Genomic DNA, 27,207 nt, shown 5'->3' on the forward strand with positions numbered 1-27,207 from the left:
AACTACGCATCATAAAAAATAAACATAGATATATATAACAAAAAAGTATACATTATGATGAATCAACGAGATCTCATATGAATATATTTTATTTTTCGTATATATGTTTCAAAACCTTAATCAAATTTCCCTCTCCTTAAAATAAAATATACAGAAAGAACATTAGAAAACGGATGAAGTATATCAAAGAATGGGCATAAGTTATAAGAGTTCACAGTACGCTATAAATAGACCAGTGATCAGAATCTGTACATTTAGGAATCCAATAGTAAAGATATCAGCTCAAAAAGGTACATGTAGGTAAGTTGGGGAAAACATTCTTACACAAATCCCAATCCTACAGGATAGACTGGGCTAGGTAACTCGATATTGCAAATAAATTCGGATGGGGAGATTTTGGTGTGATGTTGTGGCGGTGAAGATTCGTGTTTTGTGTGGGAGGGGTGGGGTGGGGGTAAGTGACGAGTCAAAAGCAGCGTTATTAACGAATATACAAGATTCTGAATCCTAGGCAGTCATTCGAAGGTAGAGTCATGAAACACACATTTCTTCGTTGGTACAAAATGGTAGCAACAACTCCGCCTGCAATATCTTGAAGTTGAACAAGATAGATGACCCGGCAAATCCATCTCATTTATGCCGCGAATGATTTCTCCTTGGATGTTTCTACCGTGATATATGACCCGGCAGACTCAAACATGTTCTATAAGTTGAATAAGATATATGACTTGGAAGACCGTGAATGCTTTCTCCTCTGATGTTTCTTCCGTGATATAGGAAGGGACAGTCTCAAATGCTACACACATCCATCTCATTGATGCCGTGAATGCTTTCTCCTCCGATGTTTTTTCCGTGAAGACCGTTTTCTGTCATCTCTAGACCTTGAAGAATATCGACCTCTTGACTCATCAGAAGAATCATAATCTGAACTGCTATGTCTATGGCGATGTTTCCTAGAGCGCTTTTTACTCCTTTCATCTTCCGACGATGAACACCTGTGCTTATATTTCTCCTTTCTATCCTCTTGATGCACCTTCTCAAGTTTTACATTGCTAGCACTCAATGAATTGGATGTTAGTCCTCCCCTCATAGGTGATTCTTCATAAGTTCGATCCAGATTCAAGTTCTTTCTGTCGGAAGCTTCCCGGACAGCAGAAGCATTTAAAGCAGGAGACGAAGGCAAATTACTAATCTTGATATCAATATCTTTAGGGTCCTGAGTAGCATCTTTATGAGGCACAGAAGTCCCAGCTTTAGCAGTTGCAGGAGGAAGATCCGGAGGAACTTCTAATCCAAGCTCTTTACCCAAAGTCTCAAGGAAGTCACCTGCTACAATACGACTTAATGCAGCACTAGCAGCTTCCGTCTTCTTTTGTGGGTCATCCATTTGATTAGATGTTTCCTCTTCATCATCAGAGTCATCAGAGAAAATGGCCTGAGCATAGAGCAGATGACAAGGGGAAGATTAAAAACATGCAAAGTTTAAATCAAGGACTATATGAAAACAAAATGTAAAGCTTACAAAAAACTAGTTATTATGTACTCTGGCATTCAACCATTTCTGTCCTTGAAAGTTGACATGTGAAATATCAAATGCTGAATACCAAGTAATAATGAAAGTAAACAGAATTGCAAAACCCATATAATAAGGCACAAGGGAAATTAATCCATAACTACTGGAATAAAAAATGGCATCATCACAAGAACAATAAAGGCAAGATTTATAACTACCAAAATCAGTATACACATATCTGGAGAATATATGTACACCCACTATATAACTCTGAAGCATATGATTAACATCAATCTAACCTTAAACTATACTACAAATAACCATTAGCAATGGTCTTACAGACAATGGCCATTGGAAGAGGAATGTGAAATGCTGCTAGTAAATGTTAACGATAGATTACCAAGACAGCGACCTGAACTCATTTTGAGAAAAACTGAATTTGAGTCCAGAAACAAAGAGAGTAGTAACAAAGGCAGAGATAGACCCATCAAGAGAGTAGAAAAGTATAAAAAAAGAAATTCTTGGAATTTCATTTCAGAAAGTGCAAAATTCACCAAACTCCAAAATGAGATATAATGCCTGACAAATGAACCGCTAACACAATCATCAAATGATAATACATAATACCAGTATTGATATCCAAGTATTCCACTAGGAAACTATTCCTCTGACTAATGTGAAAAGTGAAGCGTCAAGATCAAAGAGAAACCATCATAGAGAACAAGAGAACTCTCATCTTATCCAATAAAAAATGTCAAATAATGTTAGCACTAGAAAGAATGGGAAGGTATACAAGGCAATGAATGTGATTATGTGATCATGAGAAGAGTAAAATAATGTGATCTACACATAAACATGCATGTTGCATGGCCTCTTCAGTTCGTCTGAAACATTTTTGTCAAAACCTAAACTCAGACTTAGTATTGATAGTACTTCATTCTAGACCAAAAAACATGTAATTTTTAGTAGGTCAAGTCTAACCATTAAGATCATTTTGACATCTCTAGACTTAGAATAATGCTGAATTAAGACCTCTTAAATCATCAGAAGAATCACGATCGCCATTAAATAAGTGTTAAGTGTTCGGGACGAAGACACTTCCACATTGTTTGAATTGAGGGAAATACAGGGAAAGGGAGGGGAAGGATTTAGAGGGATGAAGAATCCTTTGTTTGGATAACAAGTCGGGAGAGGGACGGATTTGGAGGGATATTGATGGATGAAATTTTGTGGTAGAGGTAGGAAAACTCAATATTGTTTGGCTTCGTAACTTGACAAAACTCTACCCCTTATAATTACATACATCTTTTTGACTGTTCTAGAAATCAAGTGATAAATTTTCTATAACAATGTATAAAATGCTCATTTTTAAGTAATAAAGAGGTGAGGAAGACTCATGATTTTCTTCCAAATCTTTTGAACTTTGGAAAATATTTTGCTTATTATAAATATAAGGAAAAAAAGTACCCCCTCCCTTCCTTTCCTTCTCAACTCAATCTCTAATCCAAATGAGGGATGGATTTTTTCTTCCTCTTCCATGTCTTCTTTCACATCCTTAATAAATATTTTTTTATCCTCTCTCACTTCCCTCTCCTTTCCTCCTATTCCATCCCCTTCCTTTCCCTCCTGAATTGATATCCAAATAATGTGTTAAGGGAGGGAGGGGGAGGAAGCTGAAGGGCTATTTTCTGAGATGCCACGGGTGAGACTTCGTTCCAGAATAGCCCAACTATCAGAAAATTACCAATTTAGATACACCTAGCTACCCATGTGCCTCGGTCATATACATGTGCAGACCTAGGTAACAGTAAAATGAAACAACAGGGTTTACGGGTCAGAAAATTAATGTTAACTGTGCAATACTACAAAGAGAAAGATAAGAAACTTTTAAAACAAGAACTAAGAGTAAGCTTATCCATTGTTCCCCAACCCTGCCAATTTTTAAGATATATAAATGAAATTTGGAGTTTCAGATATTGTGGATAAAATGGTGAATCAACTCCATCAATTAAAACATGCAAGATGACGAACAGAACATGCTCCATTCAAGGAAGTCAAAGAGTTGCACGTATGAACATAATAGAGGGAGATGAAGACCAAAAATGACCTGAATGATGATGTTGACAAAGGACATGATCACAACACGTTAGATACTGACAAATGAAGATCATGCAGACTATCGCATATATTAAATTGTTTAGTTTCACCTAGCCAATACCATCTTTTATAAACAAGGGTTTGGCATCACCTAGGTTGTTTCCTGCCAGTATCCATGATCAATTGCATATGTATTCTAGATATTTTTACACAGGAATTTAGCTGAAACGATTCAAGGGCTGTCTCCTGCCTACTTTTAGACCAAGGGATTGAAAGAAGCAAAAAAGAGAACACTGAAAAAGTTTCAGATGACACCAAGATTTTAATCATTGAAATATTCTCTCATTTAGTATCAAGAGGGTGGGGAGAGTTTAAGGAAGAAGGGGGAAAGTTAGAGGGAAATTGCTTGAAAGAAGTAAAACAAATCAGTTACTAAGCTATAATGCTTTTTCAGCAAGCAACTAAGATACCGCATATATTATAGTGAAAAGCAAAAACCTTGTAAAGGTCCACTGGCCGCTCAACATTTTCAATTTCTACAGCAACTTCAGCTTCCTTGCTACCCATGCCTGCAGACGTCTCTAAATTACTTTTTGGAACCAAAGACGATTGATCACCAGAAATGGTAGCATCCTTGGTCCTTGTACTAGTTGCAGAATCAGAGGTGAAAACGAGAGAATCCAGCTTGCTTCTCATCCTTGGGGCAGGGGGTGGCTACCAGAGATAACATAAAAACCGGTTAGAAACACTTTAAAAAACAAAAAATTTTTTAAGAAGATAGAACAAAAAGTTTTAAATCAATTTTTAGTTCCTGATAGAATCAGATCATAACCATATAGATCATTGAGAATAAATGAAACAAAGTTGTGACTTGTGAATGATGTAATACACCAAGAAAAACTATACAAACAAGTGTTCTATAACTAACACAAAAGCATCAAGTAAAAGGATAGCATGGACACACAATCTTCCACACACACACACACACACACACTCATCAAAAAAAAAAAAAGAGTTGTTCCTGAAAAACCTACTATGCAAGAAATTCAAGACATATTCTCATTTAGGATAATATGGACGTACCAAAGTCGGGTAGATTCTATTTTGCACAATTCTACTGATAACTAACCCAGGGACACGAGTGTGACAAGATTATTCAAAAAAGAAACAAAAGCAATTCACCAGCTCTGAGACAATCAATGACATTAAAACAAATAGGATATTGGACCTGCACAGGACTTCATCGAGTACAAGACATCAATCTTTAAAATATACAGTAAGACAAAGAATCCCCTGCATAATTCCCACCAAAAAGCCTGATATGAGCACTAATCTACAAGAATTGAATTTAAAATTTTTAATTTACAAGTACAATGAAGTCTAGGTATTGTACAATTGATAGAGGCACACCAAGAAAAACAAGAAAACAGAAGAAAATGGATCTCACCTTCCCCATGTAAGGATCAACAATTTCAAAACGCTTGCATAATAAAGGAGTGGGTCGCCATTGGAACTCCTCCCGTTTTGGATACATCTTCTTTGATATTAACTCTTCAGTAGACTTGTCCTTCCCATGCTGCGTACAACATAATAAGATCATCTAAATAAACAATGGTTTTTGACAATAAACTCCCATTGCTCTTTATACAAACCTCAAATCCACCGGAAGTAAACTGCATTCCAGTAGCCATAGTTAAGTCCATTAGCTGTTGAGCAGAAAGCTTGCTTTGGCTGGCCAATTTAGTTTTCTCTATTGCCTCGGCAGCAGCTTCAAAATCCAATCTCTCACGAGCTCGAGCAGCTTCTGGCATATCAGTTGCTTTACCTGACTCAGTCGTGCGAAGTCCTCCCCGATATTTGTCCTTCAAGAACTGCTCAAATCTTTCTTGTTTTGCTGGATCATCTTTGTACGGTTTAGCACTTTCAAGAAGTTCCATCTAATGGACATTGCATAGTAGGAAAATGAGAACAAATAAATAGATAAAAACAATTTGGTTATCCTAGTTCTCCTAAAGCTTTATATGTAAAACAAGCACATCAAGGCAACAATGCTAATGTCACAAGGGTTGAATCAAAAACAGGTCATAGGTTGTTAGCTACGATGCTCCACCCTCAAATTTTAGTCCAAGTCCAAGTTCATATCCATCAAGTCCAAACTCGAGGATCCATTCAATCATTCTCAAGTCAATTAGTATAACCTATCTTTACAAGCTACAGTTCTCTAATTAGATGTTTGTTTTTTAAAGACTTTTCAGCGTGAGCGTGTGTTTTAAGTCGAACTAAAAAGTGTGTTTATTTGTGTGTTTGAACTTTTAATCATGTAAGCCTAAGACGCAAACGTAGGAAGATTTATTAGAACTTTATATGTATGGTGCAACAATGTATGAAGTAGCAATGGAGAGCTACACGTCCAAGTCAAGACAAGATCAACCAAGTCCACAACAAATAAAGGAAGCAAAACTATCATAGGCTCCAAGTCATCCTAGCTAACAAGTCATGAGCTGGTATCAAATGCAATTCGTGGAAGATAGGGGCAGTTGGTGTGAGTCATCCAAGTCAAGAGAAAGAAGTGGGTGATTATTGCAAGAGGAGTTGGAGATTGATTCAGCAAGTATGAACAGTTGCAAGAACGGTTGCAAGACCCTTTAAGACACGTACTAGAACATGGGGAGAGCAGGTGGTTATCAACCAACAACAGTTATTCCCATGTTCCTCCTAGAGAGCCGGTTATGAGGATTGAAGAAAAAGTTGTGGAAGTTGCAAGTGATGGATGTTAAAATGCAAGTTGTGGAACTTAAGTTAATGAAGATCATGGGGAGTTATTCAAGAGGTTATTTTGCTGAGTGGGAGCTGCCTAAGTGACGCATGGAAGTTGTTATCTTCCAAGTCATTGATCCCCTTTTAAGCACAAGTCATCAATCCTTAATTTACACTAAAGTTGCTAAACATAAGGAACTAAAGTTGCAGTAGTGGTGTCTGTATGTTTTCTAATACAAAGTATCACAACCTATCCTTCTTTCCTACTTCATATGCATCATCCTACTTATGGTGCTTGTGATGTTGCTGTATCAAGCGTCGTAGTTACCTACTGCTTCATGCCCCTCTATCTTATCATATGGCTTCCATGTTATTACATTAGAATGCTTAAAATAGAAAGTAAACCCTTTTGTCGTCACAAAAACCCTTTTTAACGTCAAAAGTAAACCCTTTTAGTCCCTTCCTTGTCATGCCCTCATCCTCACAAACTCAGATTGTGTGCAACCTTCAAGTAATAAGCTTGCATACACCATAGGTGTCAGATGTGCAAAGCCAGCAACAGAACACTTTCCGACAAAGGCAAGCAATATACCAACTTACAAACTCAAAATTCTAGAGCGGGTATCAGATTCAAGAACCAAGCCCACAACAGTTCAGTAATCAATAAGAATTAACAGTGAACTAGAACATGGTACTTACAAAGACTTCAGGCTTGGTGAATGTATTGGATAAATTGGATTGAAAAAAAATCTCTTTTGCCGCAGTAGCGTCTGAACCTGAGTCCTTCAATGTCCTTTCCAGGGGCCTCTCACTTAACATTTTCCCACGACTCTCAGCAGTCATTTTCTGCACATTGGAATATAACTTTTCATCTGGCCGCAACCTGATTGAAACATCACACTTCTGCCGTGCCTCCCACAACTTCCTTGCATAATAGTCGTGGCCGCTTCCACCACTCAGGAAATTGAACAATGGATTGGACTGATTCTTATCTCTAGAGATATCCTCAAATAATTTACCACAACGAGCTACCAGGGCTGCAACTCCCTCAATCAATACTTTAAGGTTATTATCATCTGGAGGTGGAACTTCTGGTGGAGGGAGATCACTCTTTATGTCATTAGTTTCAAGAGGAGCAGAAAACTTGTGATATGGCACAAAATCCTTCGGAATGGTCGGAGGATCAAACCTGGACAAAGGTTCAGAGGTAATTTCATGGTTTGATCAATTTAACAATTACAAAATTTGAAGTGAATTCTCCCATCACAAAAAAAGCCAAGAAGCTTAAATACGGTGAAAAGATCAGAAGCAAACATAAAACACATTGACATAGTGAGGTATCCGGTTGATAGAGCAATAAGGAACTAAGCATGCCTATGCATGTAAGAAACAAAGAGGCTCTAAGATAATTTAGAAGTACATGACAGCATTCAAGTGACAATAAGTATAATAGTGAGCTGTGAGCCAATAAAACTTGAATTTGAAGGATAAAGTAGACACCTCAATATCTCAATTTATAAACCATTCACTTCTTAGTGTTACACACTTAACATAAATGAGCAGACCATCCCAATCAGTGGAAGGACTTCACTCACCAACCACACAGAAAAGTTTAGAAATCAAACACTAAGTGGCATTTTCGTTTTAAAAGCGTGAAGCGCAGTAAGACGCAAGGGGCTGTGCTCGCCTTTGTGGGCCTCAGGAACGCCTTTATCTCCCACTTAAATCATTACAAAATATTTTGTATATTAGGAGATATGACCTTTTGGACTTGAAAATGTATTTTATAAAATGAACATGTATTTCAAATCAACTCCTAACTTACGCAATAGCTTCCTTGACCTCATTACTCCCATATTTAATTACAATTCGTGTCCAAAGATACCAACTTATTAGTCCATGTCAAAATGTGCCGATATTATACAGTTTGGATAGTTCATTACATAGTACAAATTGAACACAAACCATACTAAAATAAGCCCAAAACGCCTCTGAACTACCCAAGGGGATAAACAACACCTAAAGGTGGTAGAATTTATCATTCATAAACTCACTCGAGCATTATCAAATGAGATTACAAGCGAGCAATCGAAAGAGCAAAACTGAGTGATGTTGTTCAACATTTCATCATCATCATTCACGCTTTCATATTGAACCAGGATAACTTCGTATGTTTATGTCTAATTAATGTATGAATGGTACATATTTTATAAGTTTGGTACTTTTACGTCTAATCCACCTATATCATATATTTGGTAAGTTTATGTCTTAATATACAAATGGTTTTGCAAATTATTGGAAATACTTCAAAAAATAAATGTGCTTTGGCCTTTGAGTGTTGTCTAAATAATAAACATAGGTAAGTGATGGTATAACATCTTATTTCTATATTATTATAGGATTTTGCGATCTTATGAGTTTTATCAGTCCAGAGTAGAATCCTGACAACATTGACGCCAAAGTCTTAATCCCAAAATATGGGGTCAGCTACATGAAAGAAAACAAATCAACATAAGAGATTGCCGAAAATAAATATTATTCTTTATTCGATTGTTTAATACTAATCCATAACTAGGAAAATCAATTTCAATTAGCATATGTACTTTCCTCCTCTTGTCATTATAATATATTGGCATATGCTCTTACGAAACCCAATTTTTCATGTTATTTTTTTTACCCTTGTTCTCCACTATATTGAATCTACCTCTTCCTCGTCGAATCTCCTCATTCTTTGAGCATGACCAAACCAACATAAAGAGTTTACCTCATTTGTCATCAATAATTGCAACTCTAACATCTTTCTTGTGTCTGCATTTTAAAATCAATCCTATAGGACATGGTGCAAACTATTATCCGCATCACCGTATTATGAGTTTAGTATAAAGATTTTGAACTCACCATGCCCGAACCATAGGCCAAGCAATCGTATATAAGACCTTCCTTCAATAATCTCTTTTAACAAACACTTTTTTCCTTCTTAACATATACATCTTATCTACCTCCATCTTCCTACAATAGTCTCTTCTAAAAGCTTAATATTTTGACCCATGTAGTAACGTTGATCTAATGACATCAATAGAGCTTCCCTATAATCTCTAAGGAATGCCTCGTTCGCATAATACTTCAATCATTTTCAATTCAAACCACTAGTAGTGAATTATATGCTTCACGGCTTGATCAAAAATATTTTTTTCAGAAAAATTGAGCCAAGGTATTTGAAACATTCACTTCGGCAGAATTCCTTCAAATTTTTAACTTTTTAAAACCTCTACTACGAACCTTTGATATTCCATATACTTTGTCTTACTTCGAATGAGTTTATAAACGCTTATGATTTTAGCGTATTCTTTCACATTTATAGCTAAGCATTGATTCTATTTAATTTTTATTCACTTATACAATATCATTTGCAAACAACATGCAAAAATGAACCTTTTCCCAGACAAACCTTCTTATTTCATTACATATAGGAAAGAACTCAATGCATATACTTGATGTGGACCAATCACGATTGGAAAATTTTTTAATTGCTCCACCACATGACTTTACAACAATTAGAATTTCTTCATACAGCTAGGCTATACTTATGCGTAAACATAGTCTGATTAGGTCCTCTTCAACACTTGAACAAGCAAAACTAAAAATTTCACTTCTAAAATTTCACAAATAAGACTAAATTGTGTAGCCCTCAAACCAAACTGGACCAAACCGTTATAAACCAGTTTGGCACGATCCTATTTTCTAACTTTTAGTTTTCAAAAAATGATTTTTGAATTTAATAAAATATTTAGATTACAACAATTGATTTTTTTTTTGTGTAGAATGAGTAAGAAACTCTAATTATTTTTATTTATTAATAAATTGCAAATCGATATCTAGTGTACTGTTTGATAATATTTAAAATTTATTAAGTCGGACCAAACTGTAAACCGCCAAAAAAAGGTTGTTTTGGGATTAGAAACCATACCATACGTTTGGTTTACATTAAACCAACCTTTGTGCACCCAATACGTACGTCATATACCCTTCTTTTTACATAACCTACTAAAACATTTTCCATTTAGTGCCACATCACATGAATAGCTTCTATGAAATGTTGTCCTTGCATAATTGATTAACGAAAATGCTAGTGCATCTTTTCATGCAATGTTTTACGACCATCTCCAAAATCTTCATGGTGTGACTCATAAGCTTGATTATATAATAGTTAGAACATCTGGTTTATTTTTTGTTGATAGGAACCATAATTTTCATATTTCGGTCTTTTTGCATCTTGTTTGTTCTTCACATTTTGTTAACAAAGTTTAGTACACCAATTCAATTAATTTTTGCTATAAATATTTCCAAGCCCTACTACTTCGTTTTGCTTCATTTTCGTGAAAGCTTCCTCTAACACTACTTTGTTCATTCATCTCATAAATAACTTGATATCCATATAAGTTGTGTGAAGATGCATCCTATCGCCCCTTAACATCCATTGGACTCGTCAATGTATTTGTTTTATCTATCCTTGATTAGTCTATCTTGAAGAAGAATGTTATGTTGATTATCCTCGGTACACTTGACTCTACAAAAATCCTTTTTACGCACTTGTCTCCTTTTGACCATCCTAAATAGATCTTTATACCCTTCTCTCGAGTTTAACTTGTAACATACCTCTTCTTACGCTAAGTTTAACTTTTCCTAATATAACTTGTTTTTTCTTGGTTTTAGATTTCTTGTACTTTGCAATATTCTCCTCACTCTTACATTAAGGTTCTAACTAGGAGAGAATAGAGAGCATTTAACATGTATGTTTGGATGGGCAAGTCATGATTCCCAAAAACAAGCTAGAAGTGTGTAAAATAGACTCAAACCGACTTCAAATTAGGCTTCAATGATAAAAAAAAACACAAGACACGATTGTTACCTGACTCGGCATTTTTCCACCCAAACTCAAAAACTGAGCCAAATGCACACCTCTATTAGAAGTTACTTTTAAATATGGTATTCAATAAACATATAAGGGCAAGGCGACACACTTAAGAGTTAAGACTATTTCAAACAACTGAGATTTCGAGAATAGTGATCAAAAATAGGAGGCATTTCCGTACGAGAATTTAATCTTGTAATAGCTAACTCTAATAAAATAAAATTCAAGACCATACCGCCAATGCACAAATGGAATACTTTCTCCTTAGATAGTAACCAAAGTACCCGTGTGGATTGCAAAAACATTTCAAGTGCCTCTTATAGCAACAGTGGTTGCAGTTGCGATGAAGAGCTAATGAAAATAAATAATTTCATCGTACAAAAATTTAGAAACATGCATATAACTCAACATATTCTAAAAGGGAAAGCAAGAAAACAGAGAGAGACATGCAATGAGGAATACGTAAAGAATTCAAAATGAAATATTAAGAGCGATCAACAAGAAATGTGCATATTTCTCGCTCTAGAAATTACCTCTCTAGTTGATACTCAGACTTAGATGCAACTCTAAACCTAGGAACGGAGCCTTGGTCACAACCAACTATCTTTTTCCCATCATCTATTGGCAATCTCAAAAGCTCGTCATCATCATTAGGAAGATAAGTCTCAACAAAATCATATCCTACACAACAGACACCAAAAATGTTAGGATGAAAACTGAAAGGTCCATGAAAGATCTCAAGTAAACATACAAACAATGATAGAAGAATATAAGCTACGTTCTCTACGAAATTAGGTAGAGGTGTTCATGGCCGGGCTTGAACGGATAATGCAGGCTTACCACTAAAAAATTACCCTCGGACTAAAATGTAAAGCCTGCTTGCTTTAACGATCCTATTTTTTTTTTTTGCCTAAATTGATGACCATAACACCTCTACTAATTTAATTGTATAATGTACGGGGTCGAAGAGGCTCAAGTGATGTTTCACCATTTTCTAACAATGTGGTCTATGGAGTTCAATTTTTTGGATATCAGGAAAAGTCAAAGATGCTACTACTAAAACAGGTTTGCTAATATTAAGCAAGAAGAAGACAACTGTATAACTAAAAGTTGAACAATCGATCCAGTAGAGTTAACTTGTCCCATAGAAATTCTTGGGAAAGTCAACATTCTTGGAGGAAACACTTCACTCCAGATACCGTTGAGAAAAAAAGAAATTAGTCTTCTCCTATTGGCTATTTTTGCATCAAGTATCTCCAAATATGCACGTAGTTGCATACAACTTCATTATTCATTAACTGTAAACAAAGAATCATTAGATGTCCCTAAGCATTTCATCTCAAACCACATAAATATGAGAAGTGAAAATGATCCACCCTCTGTCATGGGTATTTCTACACTCATTTAAGAATTGGTCAATCTATTGTTCCTGTTGCTGACCAGAGTCAACAGCTCAACATAATCCCATAGAAAGCACTATCCTAAGAAGAGAGCATCCTTAACATACGACTAACCTGATGAATAGATATCCTCATCCTCAACATCAAGTTCCTCCAAGGCTCCAATGCCAAAACCCGGAGCAAGCCTTCCTGCTGCAAGTTTAAAGTGGACGTTAGCAACTTCATATGCTCAATGTCAAACAAGATTTGATGCAAAAAAAAAAAAAAAAAAAAAAAAAAAAAAAAAAGTTGAAAAAAGAGATTAATTACACTTGACATTGACAAGATCATGTCTTGATGTGAAAGGTTTTCTGAAAGCAAACTCTTCATTCCTTGATAAGCGTGATTTTTTCATTTCTGAAAATAAACACTCTTCAGAGTTCATATACCAAACATAAAAGCCAGTCTCGTGAAGGACAGAACAAAAGCATAACCAAGAGAAATCACCAACCCCTAAACTCTGGAGCATCCTTGTATGGATCATAACCTAGACCGTACAAGTCCTGCTTTGGCTGACGTACATACACCTGAAACAAGCAAAATAAGTAGACATGGAATTTTTGACAGAATATCACGCTAGCAGCAAATAAAAACTCAATTAACTTTTGCATTTACCCAAAAATATGCAGTATTAATCAATACATTCCTCCAAAAGGTCATGTTAATGCAATACGCAAAGCACGAGACTGGAAGAAAGGGTGCATAGAAACTGTGCAGAAAAACTCAGACCAAAACTCATAGCAACAGCACATTCTGCAGTGCTATAAACTGTTGGATTGATTGAGCTCTCAGAATTGCTCAGAAAAGAAACAAAGTGAGGAAAACGGAAGTTAAGTATGATGCAAACAAAATTGACAGACCTAGATCCAACACATCAACCACTTGCTGCAATCTGGACTTAAAAGTTTTGAAACATTTTTTGATTAATAAAAACCCTGTGTTTTTCAAGAATCAAGGTGGAGGACACTTTTTTCTATTTAGTAACCCCATACTTAACATTTGTTATAGTTTTGAAACATTTTTTAATTAATAAAATCAATTTGAATATAAAAATAGTTGTAAAATTGTCCAAGTTATCAAAAAAATCAAAATTAATTGAAGCACTCACACCCCTGATACCACCAACACCTTCCCTTCCAATAGCCCCAACCCCCAAAACCGGCCCCCATCTCCCCCACCATCCCCCACCCTCGCAATCCTCCCCCATTCCCAAGAAAACCCTCATCACCAAACCCCACTCCCACCCCCTCACTAAGATTTAACGGAGGTTGTTTAGGGGTTGATGAATTTTTTATTTTTTTTTTTGGTGGGGGGAGGGGAACGGGGGAGTGGTTTCAAGAGACTGTGGGGATGTTTTCGGGGTGAAGGTCTGAAGGAAGATGGAAGAAGAGGGTTAGGGAATAGTCTTCTCTTAGAATTTGAATAACTCTAAGCTATAAATTTTTTTCTAAAGAAAATTCAAAAATCTTATACAAAGGACCTTCAAGAAAGCGAGTCAAAAACAATTTTTTACCAGTTGGTAGTACCCACTCGATAACTTTTGGCACTTCAATCAACATCAATGCTAGTCAAGCAAGATTATTATCGGGAGGCATCACTGGTGTGTCAATGAGCTATAATTTGGTGAGGGCTCAAGCCTATATCTACCTCACTATATCCTTAAAAAGATCTAATCATGATAAGTTTCACTTGCCAATCTCATCGAGCACCATTTCATGATCATAGGGCTCACAAACATATCCTCCCATCAAAGAAAGGTTTTACCTATTTAAGAATCTCATTGAGTACAGAAACATATTGAGCAGTTTATGCTTCACCACTGCTTTAGGCTCAAATAATTAACATAAAAAAACCAAGGTTAAGCTAAAATGTCATCCCATCCATAAAAAAGCAACAAATCCTTCAACACAATACTCAAAGTGCTGTTCTGCATGAGGTGACAATTTAAATTATACCATAAAATATAGACTTACAGGTATGCCATGAGTAGACTGAGCAACGTCAGTAGCAGGCTCCTCTGTGAGATCATCAGGTAAATTCTGATTGGGCTCAGAGCCACTGCCATCAGCTGTCTTTTCAGCTGAAGAAAGAGCTAGAAATGCCTTTCTAGCTTCTCGACGAACCTCTATGAGCAAGACAATTACATAAAACAAGAATGTCAAGAAATACACTGCCTCACACAGAAAATTACATGCATGCATGCTCAACCACAAAGCTTACAAGCTGATGCTAGAAGGTCGCCAGAAGCTTGATTGGAGAACACTAATATACAATAACAAATCATCTCCCAAATGCATCTTTATCATCAGGATATGGTCCAAGGTAAGTAATGTATAGATTAGATATGAGGCTTGTTTGAGGCATTTAAGATTAGAGAGGCTATTTTGCATAGTTTTCGAATGTAAGCAATATATATATTGGATATGATGTTTGTTTGGCTCTCCTTGCATATGAAGAGTATGGTAATATGGTTCAACAAACCTTCCTAGAAGCTGGGTAGGGCTTACATACGGATGCCATCTAAATGGAGAGTCTTGTTTGGGTTTGATTGACATTGATAATTTTTTCTTTTTGGTGTAATCTCCTATTTCCGATTATTAATTATATTTTAATTGATCATCAGCCATCTGAATATATGTATGTACATATATATGTGTGTTTGTATATATATTGAACTTCTTATCAGTAATGAATATTAAAGAAGTGTCCCCTTATTTTGATGGGGCCAATGATATATAATTCTTTGGTTTCAGATTATAATAGGTTGTAGTAAAATGCCTCATTAAATCACATGCACTTCTTATTTATATAAAGTTGCACACGATGTTTGCTACCAAGGGCCAATAGAGAACAACCTCTTTTAAGTGTTATCACTAATAAGGGTAAGTTCAAGTACCCCCAACCCCCCAAACTCCATCCTAAGTGGGAGCCACTAAATGGCATTGGGGTAATGGAATGTTGTAGTTGTGTTGTAGTGAATATCAAAGAATAAAATAACAGTCCTTTTTAATCTAAAGAAGTATTGACAACATCTTATTGTAGTTGCGTTGTAGTGAATATCAAAGAATAAAAAACAAAGTCCTTTTTAATCTAAAGAAGTATAGACAACATCTTATAAAAGGATAAGCCCATTTATCTATTATGGGTCTAAAGACCACTTCTTCAATCTTCAATTCTTCATGCTAAACCCTAGCCACCAATTCTAATAGAGTTTAAAAACAGAAGTAAAGCATTTTTCTCATTAGAAATTTATGTGGTCCATCTTCATTTCACATGACATGGTAACAAACACTAGCTCTAAAGACCATGACCAACTGATATCAAAAGAAAAGTACAAAAAAACAGAAGAATATTAAACAAAGCTTCTAAAGATCCTATAGAATGCATATAAGTTTAATTAGGCAAGTCTCACTTTAAGCTTTTCATAGTAAATCACTCAAAAGTATTGTATGCACCTCTTTGTTGGTGTGTTCTGTCCTCTCTACTCTCTAAACTACTCCCTAATTGCATTTGTCCATGTCTGCACAGTCAAAGTGCACTATGCTGACTCGGATACGAATCCCGTGTTCATGACACATTGGATACACCTTTTAGGCATGTCCAAGTAAATTAGGTCGGTATTGAGTAGTACAAAACCACATCACCCCTGTTACCACATTATTTTGTGAGTGAAACTGCATTTTTGCACTATTACATATAAGGCAGTTGATTATCATGTATACCGATAACCATCATAATCAGCATCACAATAACCTACCAAGTCACTAGCTCATTTGCTTCTCCTTTCTTGTAGCAACTTGTGAAGGGAATGTGTGTTAGACTGAAAAAATCTATCACACACATGTTTTATTTGCTGCGAAGTTGAAGTGTACTTGAATTTTAGTCTCCATCTTAGAGAGCATGTAAACATTGTCATCCAGCTTACTTGGGGTTGTGCATGGCTGTGTAGTCTGGTGGTTGAACTTGGTTCAGTATAACCAGTTTCAACATCATCCACAACTTCTAAATCAAGAACCACAATTTCCTACCTCCCACAGCAATATTTCATACAGCATTGCCCCCTCATAGAACTAATGTAATAAGAGCTCCACTACACAACCATGGGTTGTGTTCATGATCTTACGGCAACCAAAAGCAACATCTGAAAATAGATACTTATGATTCTTACATCCAACGATAAAACCTGAAGTATCAAAAATCAAGTAAAACAACTTATATATATCACGGCTAATGAGCATTTTAAAGGGACATGACCTAATGATGCCGACATTAACCCAAATGAGTTGAGAGACTACCTTAAACCAATTAGTTGCTAGGAAAAAACTCAAACTGAAAACATGGATTCCACAAATTAGATCCGTCCGAAAGCTAATACAATGATGGCAAATTCTATAGTTGGAGGAGTCATGTGCGGTGATCCTGAATGATCAGTGCCAATCCAAATATGGCATTCTTTCGGATACAACATGGGCAGTGTTAGTGGTGGTACGACAAGGGGCAGATCTAATTATTGAAGATCCAGATAAAACCCAATTTGTTGCGTCCATGACACCCAAATACTATCACATTAGTCATATACAGGTGATCTTGCAGAGCAAGTTATGGTTCTGGATGTGACAATTTATGTAACTCCACAATCAAAAAAGGGAAAGATCATTTTACAGAGACAATCTGACTCCAACAACGTACCATTGAGTGAATTAATAGATGACTCCTTTAATGATCGACCATGTCGCCATCCCATCTTCGACAGCAACTTTACACCTAAGAAATAACAGCCAGTAAGCACAAAGTGACAATACATAATTTCCTTTCAAAAATCATTCAAGGATTAATGGACATACCAATAGATTCTATAACAGGAACAACTAATTCATCAGGAACAGGACCAGGAATAGCCGATGGCCTGCAACACATAACCATTCGTTATTACATAAGCTTTTCAACAATGTACCTCTTATACACAAGAAAACAACTAGAGTAGAAGTCTATTAAATTATTTGATTGTTAATTGTGATGATTCTTAATTATGGCCTGATATTTGCAAACAAATTCATAAACATGATTGTGACTATTCTCATTTATATAATAATTAAGTACTAGTCTTGTAATAAAATAATAATAATTAATTAAATTATCGTAGTAATGGAGATTGTCCTTGGGAAGAATGTATTCATCAGCAAATTGTCATCCATCCAGGAAGCAAAAGAGGATGCCTGAAACCTTTTGCTTACAAAGAATATTTGATATAATTAGTGCTGATAGGTCAAATACATTGCGAAAGGGAAAAAAGAATAATACCCTTGATGGTTAATTCCCCTTTCAAGTTTATAAACAGTCCAATTCTAAGTTTTGACTCCCCCACTAAAAAGAACATCCACAAGTTCCCAAATCTTCTTTGTGAATCAACTATCGAGTAAACCAAAAAACACATAAAATCAAATGTTAACACCCGTATTATCCCGAGCTATATCGTCGAATATTCATCCTGCCTTACTTACCTGTGTCCAAGCTCCAAGGGTATGACATCCTTACCCGGAACATCAGTTGTCCAACAAACAAAACATACTTGAAGAGAGAAAAATGCAATTTATAGAGACGAAAACATCACATATGTACTCACAAATGGGCATATGCAGCGAATTGAAAATAACTAACAGGTTAAGCTAAAATGTTTACACAATTATTAGTATATGAAGGGCTCATAAAAAAAGTCTAAAGTCAGGAATATGTTCCATAAGGGCTCATAAGATTATAAATTGCATTTTTGTTGTTGAACTACTATTATTATGCAATAATATGCCCGTACCTTTTAGAATTGCACTATATGAGGTACTTTTTAGTGGATAATTAATTAGCTTAAAAGTTTTTTTCGAAGTTAATTAATTAACTTACTGGTAAATTGTTTTGTTTAACTAAAATTCTAGTAATTATACGTTAAGTGATCGGTAATAATTAAAGTTAAAGGGTATGACAAATAACGTTGTAACGGCGAAATATCGTGGTAATGGTAAAATATCACCCATAACACACATATTACTATATCACCTACATTCAAGCAATCTCACTGCTCTCCAAAACATAGTGCAAAATATCGCACATCCGTATTCTTAATGGCTTTGAGCATAATGCAAAAAAGTGATAATGGTCCTTTATGACGTGACCGATACATGATTTGGCCTTGTTTTTGCACTATGGTTTTAAAAGCAAAGCAATAGTAATGGTCACGGTAAAGGACATGGTGATGTGGTAACGGGAGTGATGCGGTTATCGTAACACCAAACGTAAATCGAAAACATGACATAACCCTCAAAATAGCCTAAAACGCATTTTTTACACCTTTATAACACGGGAAATATCAATTCAAATATTTTATAAACGTTTACAATGTTATGTTTTGAGCTTAGCGCGACCAAAATATCGGCCCCACTAACCACAAAACCATCCTCATGATAGCAAAAGTCATTTTGCAACCATTACAGGATCTGAAACCATATTTTTGCACTAATTCTCCAAACTTAGAGATCACTGGCACCATCTTTGGTTGAAAATGACACAAGAGACGGTGTATAGAATATAGTGTATACAGCATAATGCAAAATATCCAATGCACTGTGACTACGGTGTAAAGGTTTCTGAGATTACCACAACCATAATATAGGCTGCAACAAGCACAAAAGCATGCATTGTAACCGCAGAAGTGGTTTCGTGACCACAATCATATCCGGGACTTTGCACTATACTAAAGAGCCTTAATGTAATGAAATGGAGCATGTATAGAAACATGGTTCAATTTATCAGTGTTCCACGGTAAAACTTTAAAGCAAAAGGTTTCCTATTTGGTGTTTCTTTTCTATTTTTTACATTTTTGTAAAAAAATATTATATTATTTATATAAATTTTATAAAAAAATTGTTAATTATCTAAATTCCTTCGGTTTACATTTCAGAAATTATCCACTTCTATTTTCCATGTGTTCCCAAATAGTTTACCCATATCCTTATTAAGAAAGGGCCCTATTCACACCTCTCATCTAATTTAACTCATTACTATAATTACAACCACATGCTAAAAACTCTCCCAACTCAATGAGCCAACATATATGGGTAAACTAATTGTGTCTAGAAGACTAGCAATTCAATTAAGCTACCTAACTACGCCAAGGCATAAGTACAAAAATCAAAAAAAATAACATAAGATTTTTGCTGGAGCTCACTAATTAACTTAAAACCATAATGAAAAGATATATGGAGTAAGAAAAATAGACAAGTGGGAACTTCACATGCTTACTAGAGACAAATACCTCATGTACAAAGATAGAAGCAGAAAAAATAACATAAGTAGATCTAGCTGAGTAAACTTGTTCAGTTTCAATTTTATTCGCAAATCATAGCATGATGTGAATGGCTTTTCCCGGATGAAATGAAAATTGGATTCAAGCAAGAGTAGAAAGATTTCCTATTAGATAGAACTTGTATTGTATTTCAGGTATGTAAGAAATGCAAGAGGGTGATGGGGCCAATAAAGTGAGTAGGTGGATGGGAACATGTTCTATATATTATTCTTAAAATAAGGGATAAATGGGTGAAATAATCCAAATAATTAAATATGGAGAGTTAGTAAACTAGGTTCAGATAAAGGGAGTACCAAGGTGATGAAGAGAGTACAAAGGAGATTGAAATGAGACATAGAATCCTAGAGAAAATCAAAGCTCCTCAGCAGCATATAGATAGGAACTTGAACTCACAATTTAAGTACATCAACTGACAATAACACATCTTATATTCTTCAAAAAACGCCACAAATACAAAACAAAATTAGCTAGGGACCAAGGACAATTTACCTCTGATTCTGCTCCTTCTCAACTTGTTTGCGAGCAAGCTCTGCAGCTGTAAATCCAAACGTATCGAACTTTGATGATGTTCCCAAAACTTGACCTCCCATTTCCTAGTAAATTGAAAATTTAGTTAGTCCTCCAAATCATGCTTAGTATTTTGAATGAAGTAAACTTTAGCAAGATCACAAAATTGAACCCAAAAATAGCAAAACATTTCTTCTTGTTCTTATTTTCTTTTATGCACTATTTATATTAAAGTCATAAGTTCCACATGGAATTTGGCCCCTATTATGGAACCTAATCAATGTTCTTATTGGCAGCCTAGGCATATCACCTAGGCTTGGAATAATTAATTACATCAATTAACGACCAAGTTTATATATGTAACATTAAACCAGATCAAAGTTTTCTCACAATTTTCTTTTCGGGCTTATCTTTCTATGGAGTATTATGGAACCGAGTCTCTTATTTTCATTCCAAAAAAAAGAATAACGGACTACTAAAACAAAATGATAGATAAAAAGTTTTGCGGGAATCTATATCACTCAATCTATAAAAAATATGACTTGAACATGGACCCAAACATAGCCTTCAAATTTCAAAGACAACTAACCAAGACCTTTAAGTCAAAGACTAACAGTCGGAAAGACAAATAACCAAAATATCCCTCGCTAAATATCCAAAGCCCTACCATTCTCTACCACTTTTTCCTCATATATGAGTCCATCCTCTTTATTTTCTCAAATCTCTCTAACAGCTCTCCAATTGTACACTACTTCCCAAGTTAAATATTTTACTTGTCGAGTCTCACTCTTCTTCCCAACTTTCATTTTCACCCTAAATGCTCACCTCTTTTCTATTATTTACATCCTTTTCTCGCCTCTATATTTCTCTATGTCCATTTATATATTTTATGTCCCTTTGCTATTAGTTATTACTTATTACTACAACTATCACAAACTTTAATCTCTACATTAATGTGTCAACCACATGAACCAAAACAAATTGATATGAGAGATTGTCACAAACAAAGAATATGCATTATTTGGCCCAATTATTAATACTAATCGTTGTAAATGACCATCTACATATTTATTCTCTACTTATTCATATATATTCTCCTACACTCCTACAAATCATTACATATATAAATATATAAATATATATATATATATATATATATATATATATATATATATATATCATTGTTCCCTCCTGTTATCCACATCATTTCAACTTACGTATTTCTCAACCATGCTTCTCAAAACAACCTTCTACTTTTCTAACTAGTGTGTCTTTTGTTTATGCACATGATTAAACCAACGTAAACTTTCTCTCATTTTGTCTTCAATATTTGTGACTCGAGACGCATTCTTATATCTTCATTTGAATTCTATCATTCAAGGTATATCCATACATCTATCTTAACATATGCATCTTAGCTATGCTATTTTCCTAAAATGATCTCCACTGGAAGTCCAACATTCTGATTCATACAATAATGATAGTTTAATAGAATTCACCCTCTTACCTCAGTGGCACACATCCGTTTCATATCAAATTTTGATCCTAGGTCTTATCTCTCCATTTGAGCCACTCACACTATATTTCATACTTAAAAATCTTGATAAATAGCTTCGTTCTTGTGATTAATTAAGCCAAGATATAGAACACTCAATTAGAACTTAAAAGGAGATCCTTTGTATCCAACTTTACACATATATGTTATGATTTTTTGTGCCAAAACGGATTTATATAGACATATACTTAATCTTATGTCATTTTAGTTTAATCCCTTATGTTTTGACATGTGTAGCCGGGATCGATGATTTAGCAAGCGAACCTCGATCAGGATCGCTCGATCCCAATCGCGGGTCATTTGCGACTTGCGACCTGGATTGCTAGGATACGCAATATGGATCATCACTTCAATCAACCCAGCGAGCCCATAAAAATCAATAAAATTAAAGAGAAAAACAGAATATGACAAAGAGAAAGAGAATTAGGAAAGAAGAAGAAAAGAAAAGAAGATAACACATACATGTTGGCGTCACCATGAAAAGTTTATGATCACCATTGTTAAAGAAGGTTAGAAATGAATATGAATAAAAAAAAAGGATGATGGAAGATAGAGAAATAGGGCATGGAAGATGAAGAAAGGAAATGAACCTACTTCTCATTTTTTTTTTCTTTTATTTTTCAACACATGGGTAAGAAATCATGTCTTGTTACACAACCAATGTTTAATTACTATTAATACTTCTTGTTATGGGGTCAGAGGGCCCCCCAATCAGATGGACCAAGTCAACAAGCCCAGATCTCCACCAAAGTCCGTCAAGGCCTCTAAAGGCCCATTCCTAGGGATGAAATTACTAAAATACCCCTAGGTGACTCAAAATAAGTCTCAACTACCCCTATAAATACCCTCATTTATTACCAAATCAGGTATGCCTTCAATCTCTCAACTACTTACATCCAAATCACGTTTCGTAATTCCGATCACTGACTTAAGCGTCGGAGAGGCTTTCCGGGAAGCAACCCCCAAATAAGTAACTCGTTATTCGTTTTGCAGGTCAACGGCAGAACCCATTTCTTCACATTCTGACCCCAATAGCAGAATCCCTTTCATCAACAGACCTTCCCCTCTCAAATCAAGTTGACTAGTTTCTAAGCAGAAACATTTGGCACTCTTGAACTATAGTCTAATACATTCACATCACATAACATATCTTTCTTTGTTATAATCCACTAAATACTTTTCTAGGTACTTTGTCATATGCTTTCCCAAAATTTAAAAAAAAAATGCAAATCCTTTTTCTTACCCTATAACACTTCAATTTTTGTTGCATTAGATAGATAGCTTCTATGATCAAACATCCAAATATAAGCCCAAATTGATCTTCAAAAATGCTTATTCATCTTCTTTTATGTGAGACTCGTGATCCTACTTTCTCTGTAACCAAGTTTATACATCCACTTTGGTTACTTGATTTATCCTAAATTAACAGTGTGATAATCATAAAGATACGGTTTTCTATTCATATATAAGATACATTCACAACTAAAGGATCCAATTACAATTCTATACAAGCAATATATGATAGTGATATGAGACTTGAACATAAACACATGACATACTTCTTTTTCATCTTCATCCAGGAAGTCCAAAATACTTTGTTGCTTGACCTCAGATCTTTTCTTCCGAGAAGATGAGAATGATTGTGGTGTCCATCCTGCATAGTAGCTCAAATGATAAAGACAAAGAAAATATTTAGAAAGTGATCAAAACCATCACTCCATACCCTCTTTTGATCCCACTGTATTGTAAAACCCCGCAGAAAACCCTCCAGTGAATGCTCCATGAAATCTTCTCCTCCCTTCTTCGTCTCTAACCTAAAATTCATTTAATCAATACTAAGATATTGAGTAGATAATTAGGATATGACAAATACTGTTATATTGCATACATTATTTTGTCTACATAAATTGGAAATAAAACGAGATGAAGTAATGGTAAAATAAATAAATAAATAACATAAAAAGAATTCTCAAGTCTATTTTCCAGTGTACGGAAAGGTATAAGATTAAGGTAATATAATATTAACTTTGCTTCAATCGTCATAAATTCTTAACTCAATAACATCACATTAGACCACAACATATCAGTTACAGAGAAACCTTATTTGATTTAAAAGTTAATTTAGAAAATACCAAACTATTGATGATGAGGTGGGGAAGAATGGTAGAAATTGGTAAAATAAAATACGAAAGAAAAAATTTAGCAGAGTAGTTCAAAACTACTCAAATTGCAGCAGTCATACATTTCAATTAAAAAAATAGTTAGAAAGTCATTATATTAGGTTATTGTTGACGGAGACTCAAAGAGGGATATTTTTTAGGACAGAAAATGATATGGAAATTTAGAATTAGAGATCAAGATGGAATATCCGGAACAAATAGAGAAATAAAATCTATGTGGACGACCATTGAAACTGTTATATTGGTTTGACCCAAACTTTTGGGTGGTTGTTGTTGTTAGGAAGAAAGATTGATGTTGAGGGAAAGAGTGGGACAATGTAGATTTTGTTTCCAACTAAGCTGCTTGGGGTTTGCTAAATATGTGTTACCAACAGCGTTAAAGAAATAAAAATAAGACTTGATCAGAGCTCAATTTAGAAAAACTATTGTTGAAATTTTCTTTCTAACAAAAGTACATACACAAGAAGTCAAGAACAGCCACACCACACAACACCAAACCCAAAAAAAGTCAAATTACTCTAGACTGAATATGTATAAGATTGGGATTCTACTTTTGACGCATAACACTTGGATTCTTTTATGAAGGGCCTACAATCGTAAGATTCAAAATGTTTTCAACGAGTATGATATTAACAATACAATATAATAATAATGCTCAAATTTAAATTAATAGAACTAAAAAAACATACTTCATGCTACAGCAATATCAAGTCAACAAAGAAACAAAAACAAGCTATGCGCACAGCCTTTTTACACCTTTACACGCTTGAAATATCAGGGTTTTTTTTAAAACCTTTACAACGCGCCGATGCAATGCGGCCTAGTTTTTACACCATGGTTCCTACTTAGGATTGAGATCATTTTCATTTTTCCAGAATTACAATTATAAAATAATAAGATACTCGCATCTAAACTCTGATGTTAAAAGCTCATTACAAAAGAAACCGGAAAAATTCATGCTTTTTCAAATATTACTCATCAAGTGAACAACAAAGCACAAAGTAGAAGTGCAATAAAGAATCCAATTCACATGGAAATCTACAAGACTCGAACATCTCACTTCACTTCAAGCACCAATTTCACATTCTAAATCGAACACTTTATTTTGAGCGAATATCATGGAAAATCTTCACGAATAAGCGTAGTCAAACACTGGGAAACAAAATCGAGTCCAAGTAACATGTATTATTCGAAATAAATGTCAACTAGCCCATAATCTAGCCCTAAATATATTGTTAACTTGAAAAATTAACACAAGCTATCTACATTCTAGTTCTGAATACAAATTGTGAGCCAAAGAGCTCAACAATGAGCTTGTACTATATTGAATTCTTTCTAAAGCTACATGACACAAGCACTCGGCTATGTTGCATGGAAAATGCAAGTTTCTTCACAAAGGAGATTCATTCTTTGAGAGGATGAAATTCTTAAGAGATTAGAATCAACAGACCAACACTTTCTTTGGATAGACTGATTTTGAAGGAAAAGGAGATAAGAGAGAGGGATAGATCCAATTTCCTTTATTTGGTTACTAAATAAGTTAAGTCGAGAAAAGGGAGGCAATAGAGCAACTTCAGTAGTCATACGTGTTCATGTTTATGATAATGAAATGTAAGCCTCGACAACTTTCCCTATAATGAGCTACAACAACATGACTCAACAAGAAGCAAAAGAAACCCACTTACTCCAATACTACACCAGAACATTAAATAAAAACAGCTATCTAAAACTTAATCTACTTGTGGTGAAAACCTATGGAGTCCCATGATATTAATCATTTGAAAGATATTTCATCTTTGAAGCATTGAAAATACAACTGAAACGGCAAAGCTTAGACTAATTATAAATTATAATCCATAACTTTCAATAGTCTCCTCAGAGGTAAAATAGCAGCAGCACTATACTATTCCACACGATAACACCTCATAATATGCAACTCAACACCTCACTTTTGATGTTTCCACACATTGCCACACCAGCAATTTTGAGCCTTTATCAAAGTAAATTTACAAGACTAATTACAAAATCAATGCATTAGGCAACACCAAACAGATAATCAAATCTTAATCAACTTATTTAATTCAACCAAATAACAAACTCAAAAAAAAAAAAAAAGCACAATGCAACTTCAATCAAGTAAAATTTGATATAAAAAGTGTAGTAATTGATATATAATGAACCAAAAAAGGGGTAAAAAAAATTGAATGGAAGAATCAAGATTAAATACAAATAAATGAATAAAAAAATTTAAATGAAAAGCGAAACCTCTTGTTTCCATGAAGGAAGAGTACGGAGCTGAGAAGAAGCTTCAGCGACGGCCTTTTTCTTGCGACTGATGACATCCTCTTCTCTTTCAATGGGTGTTCCAACGAACAGGAAATCTTCCTCGTCAGAATCCATCGCTCTGTGTATCTCTCTTTCCACGCACCCTAAATTGAAAATTGGGATTCCATTACGGTGTAGACTGCAGAGGCACCAACAAGAAATAACAGCTAAACCCTTCTAGCTCTATTGCCTTCTCTCGGCCGTTCTGATTAATAATAAAATAAAAATAATAGGAGTAATTCATAATTTATAGCCGGTAATCGGGAATGGCAATAACAGCTAAACCCTCGCTTGCTTTAATTTTGAGAAAAATTGAATAAAATGAAGAGAAAATTATAATAAACTACCTATTCTATACCTCTCCTTGCAAAAAACTACCTTATCTAAAATTTTTTGTAAAAAACTACCTTATATAATACATTTCTTTGCAAAAGACTACCTTATAACGGTTTTTAGCATTTGACCGTTAAAATTAACCGTTGACTATCACATGATAGTCACGTGACCTTAAAAAATTTTTAAAAATAATAATAATAATAATAATAATAATAATAATAATAATAAAAAT

The 27,207-nt window shown here is 34.8% G+C and overlaps 1 protein-coding gene across 1 annotated transcript; it reads right to left on the reverse strand.

Annotated features, from left to right (window-relative positions):
* Window positions 1-428: 428 nt before the first annotated feature.
* On the reverse strand, window positions 429-26,856 carry LOC130800437 (G patch domain-containing protein TGH). The gene is made up of 16 exons (XM_057663961.1): window positions 26,580-26,856; window positions 23,858-23,948; window positions 23,694-23,788; window positions 20,562-20,665; window positions 17,563-17,624; window positions 17,408-17,482; window positions 14,692-14,843; window positions 13,170-13,245; window positions 12,989-13,075; window positions 12,794-12,871; window positions 11,813-11,960; window positions 7,067-7,556; window positions 5,263-5,547; window positions 5,058-5,186; window positions 4,109-4,324; window positions 429-1,435 (listed from the first exon to the last, which is right to left on the reverse strand). Exons 1-16 carry the CDS (start codon window positions 26,712-26,714, stop codon window positions 812-814), a joined length of 2,847 nt encoding a protein of 948 aa, XP_057519944.1. The 5' UTR covers window positions 26,715-26,856; the 3' UTR covers window positions 429-811.
* Window positions 26,857-27,207: the final 351 nt, after the last annotated feature.

Source organism: Amaranthus tricolor, chromosome 14, assembly GCF_026212465.1.
Source record: "Amaranthus tricolor cultivar Red isolate AtriRed21 chromosome 14, ASM2621246v1, whole genome shotgun sequence".
In the NCBI taxonomy this organism is placed as follows: domain Eukaryota; kingdom Viridiplantae; phylum Streptophyta; class Magnoliopsida; order Caryophyllales; family Amaranthaceae; genus Amaranthus; species Amaranthus tricolor.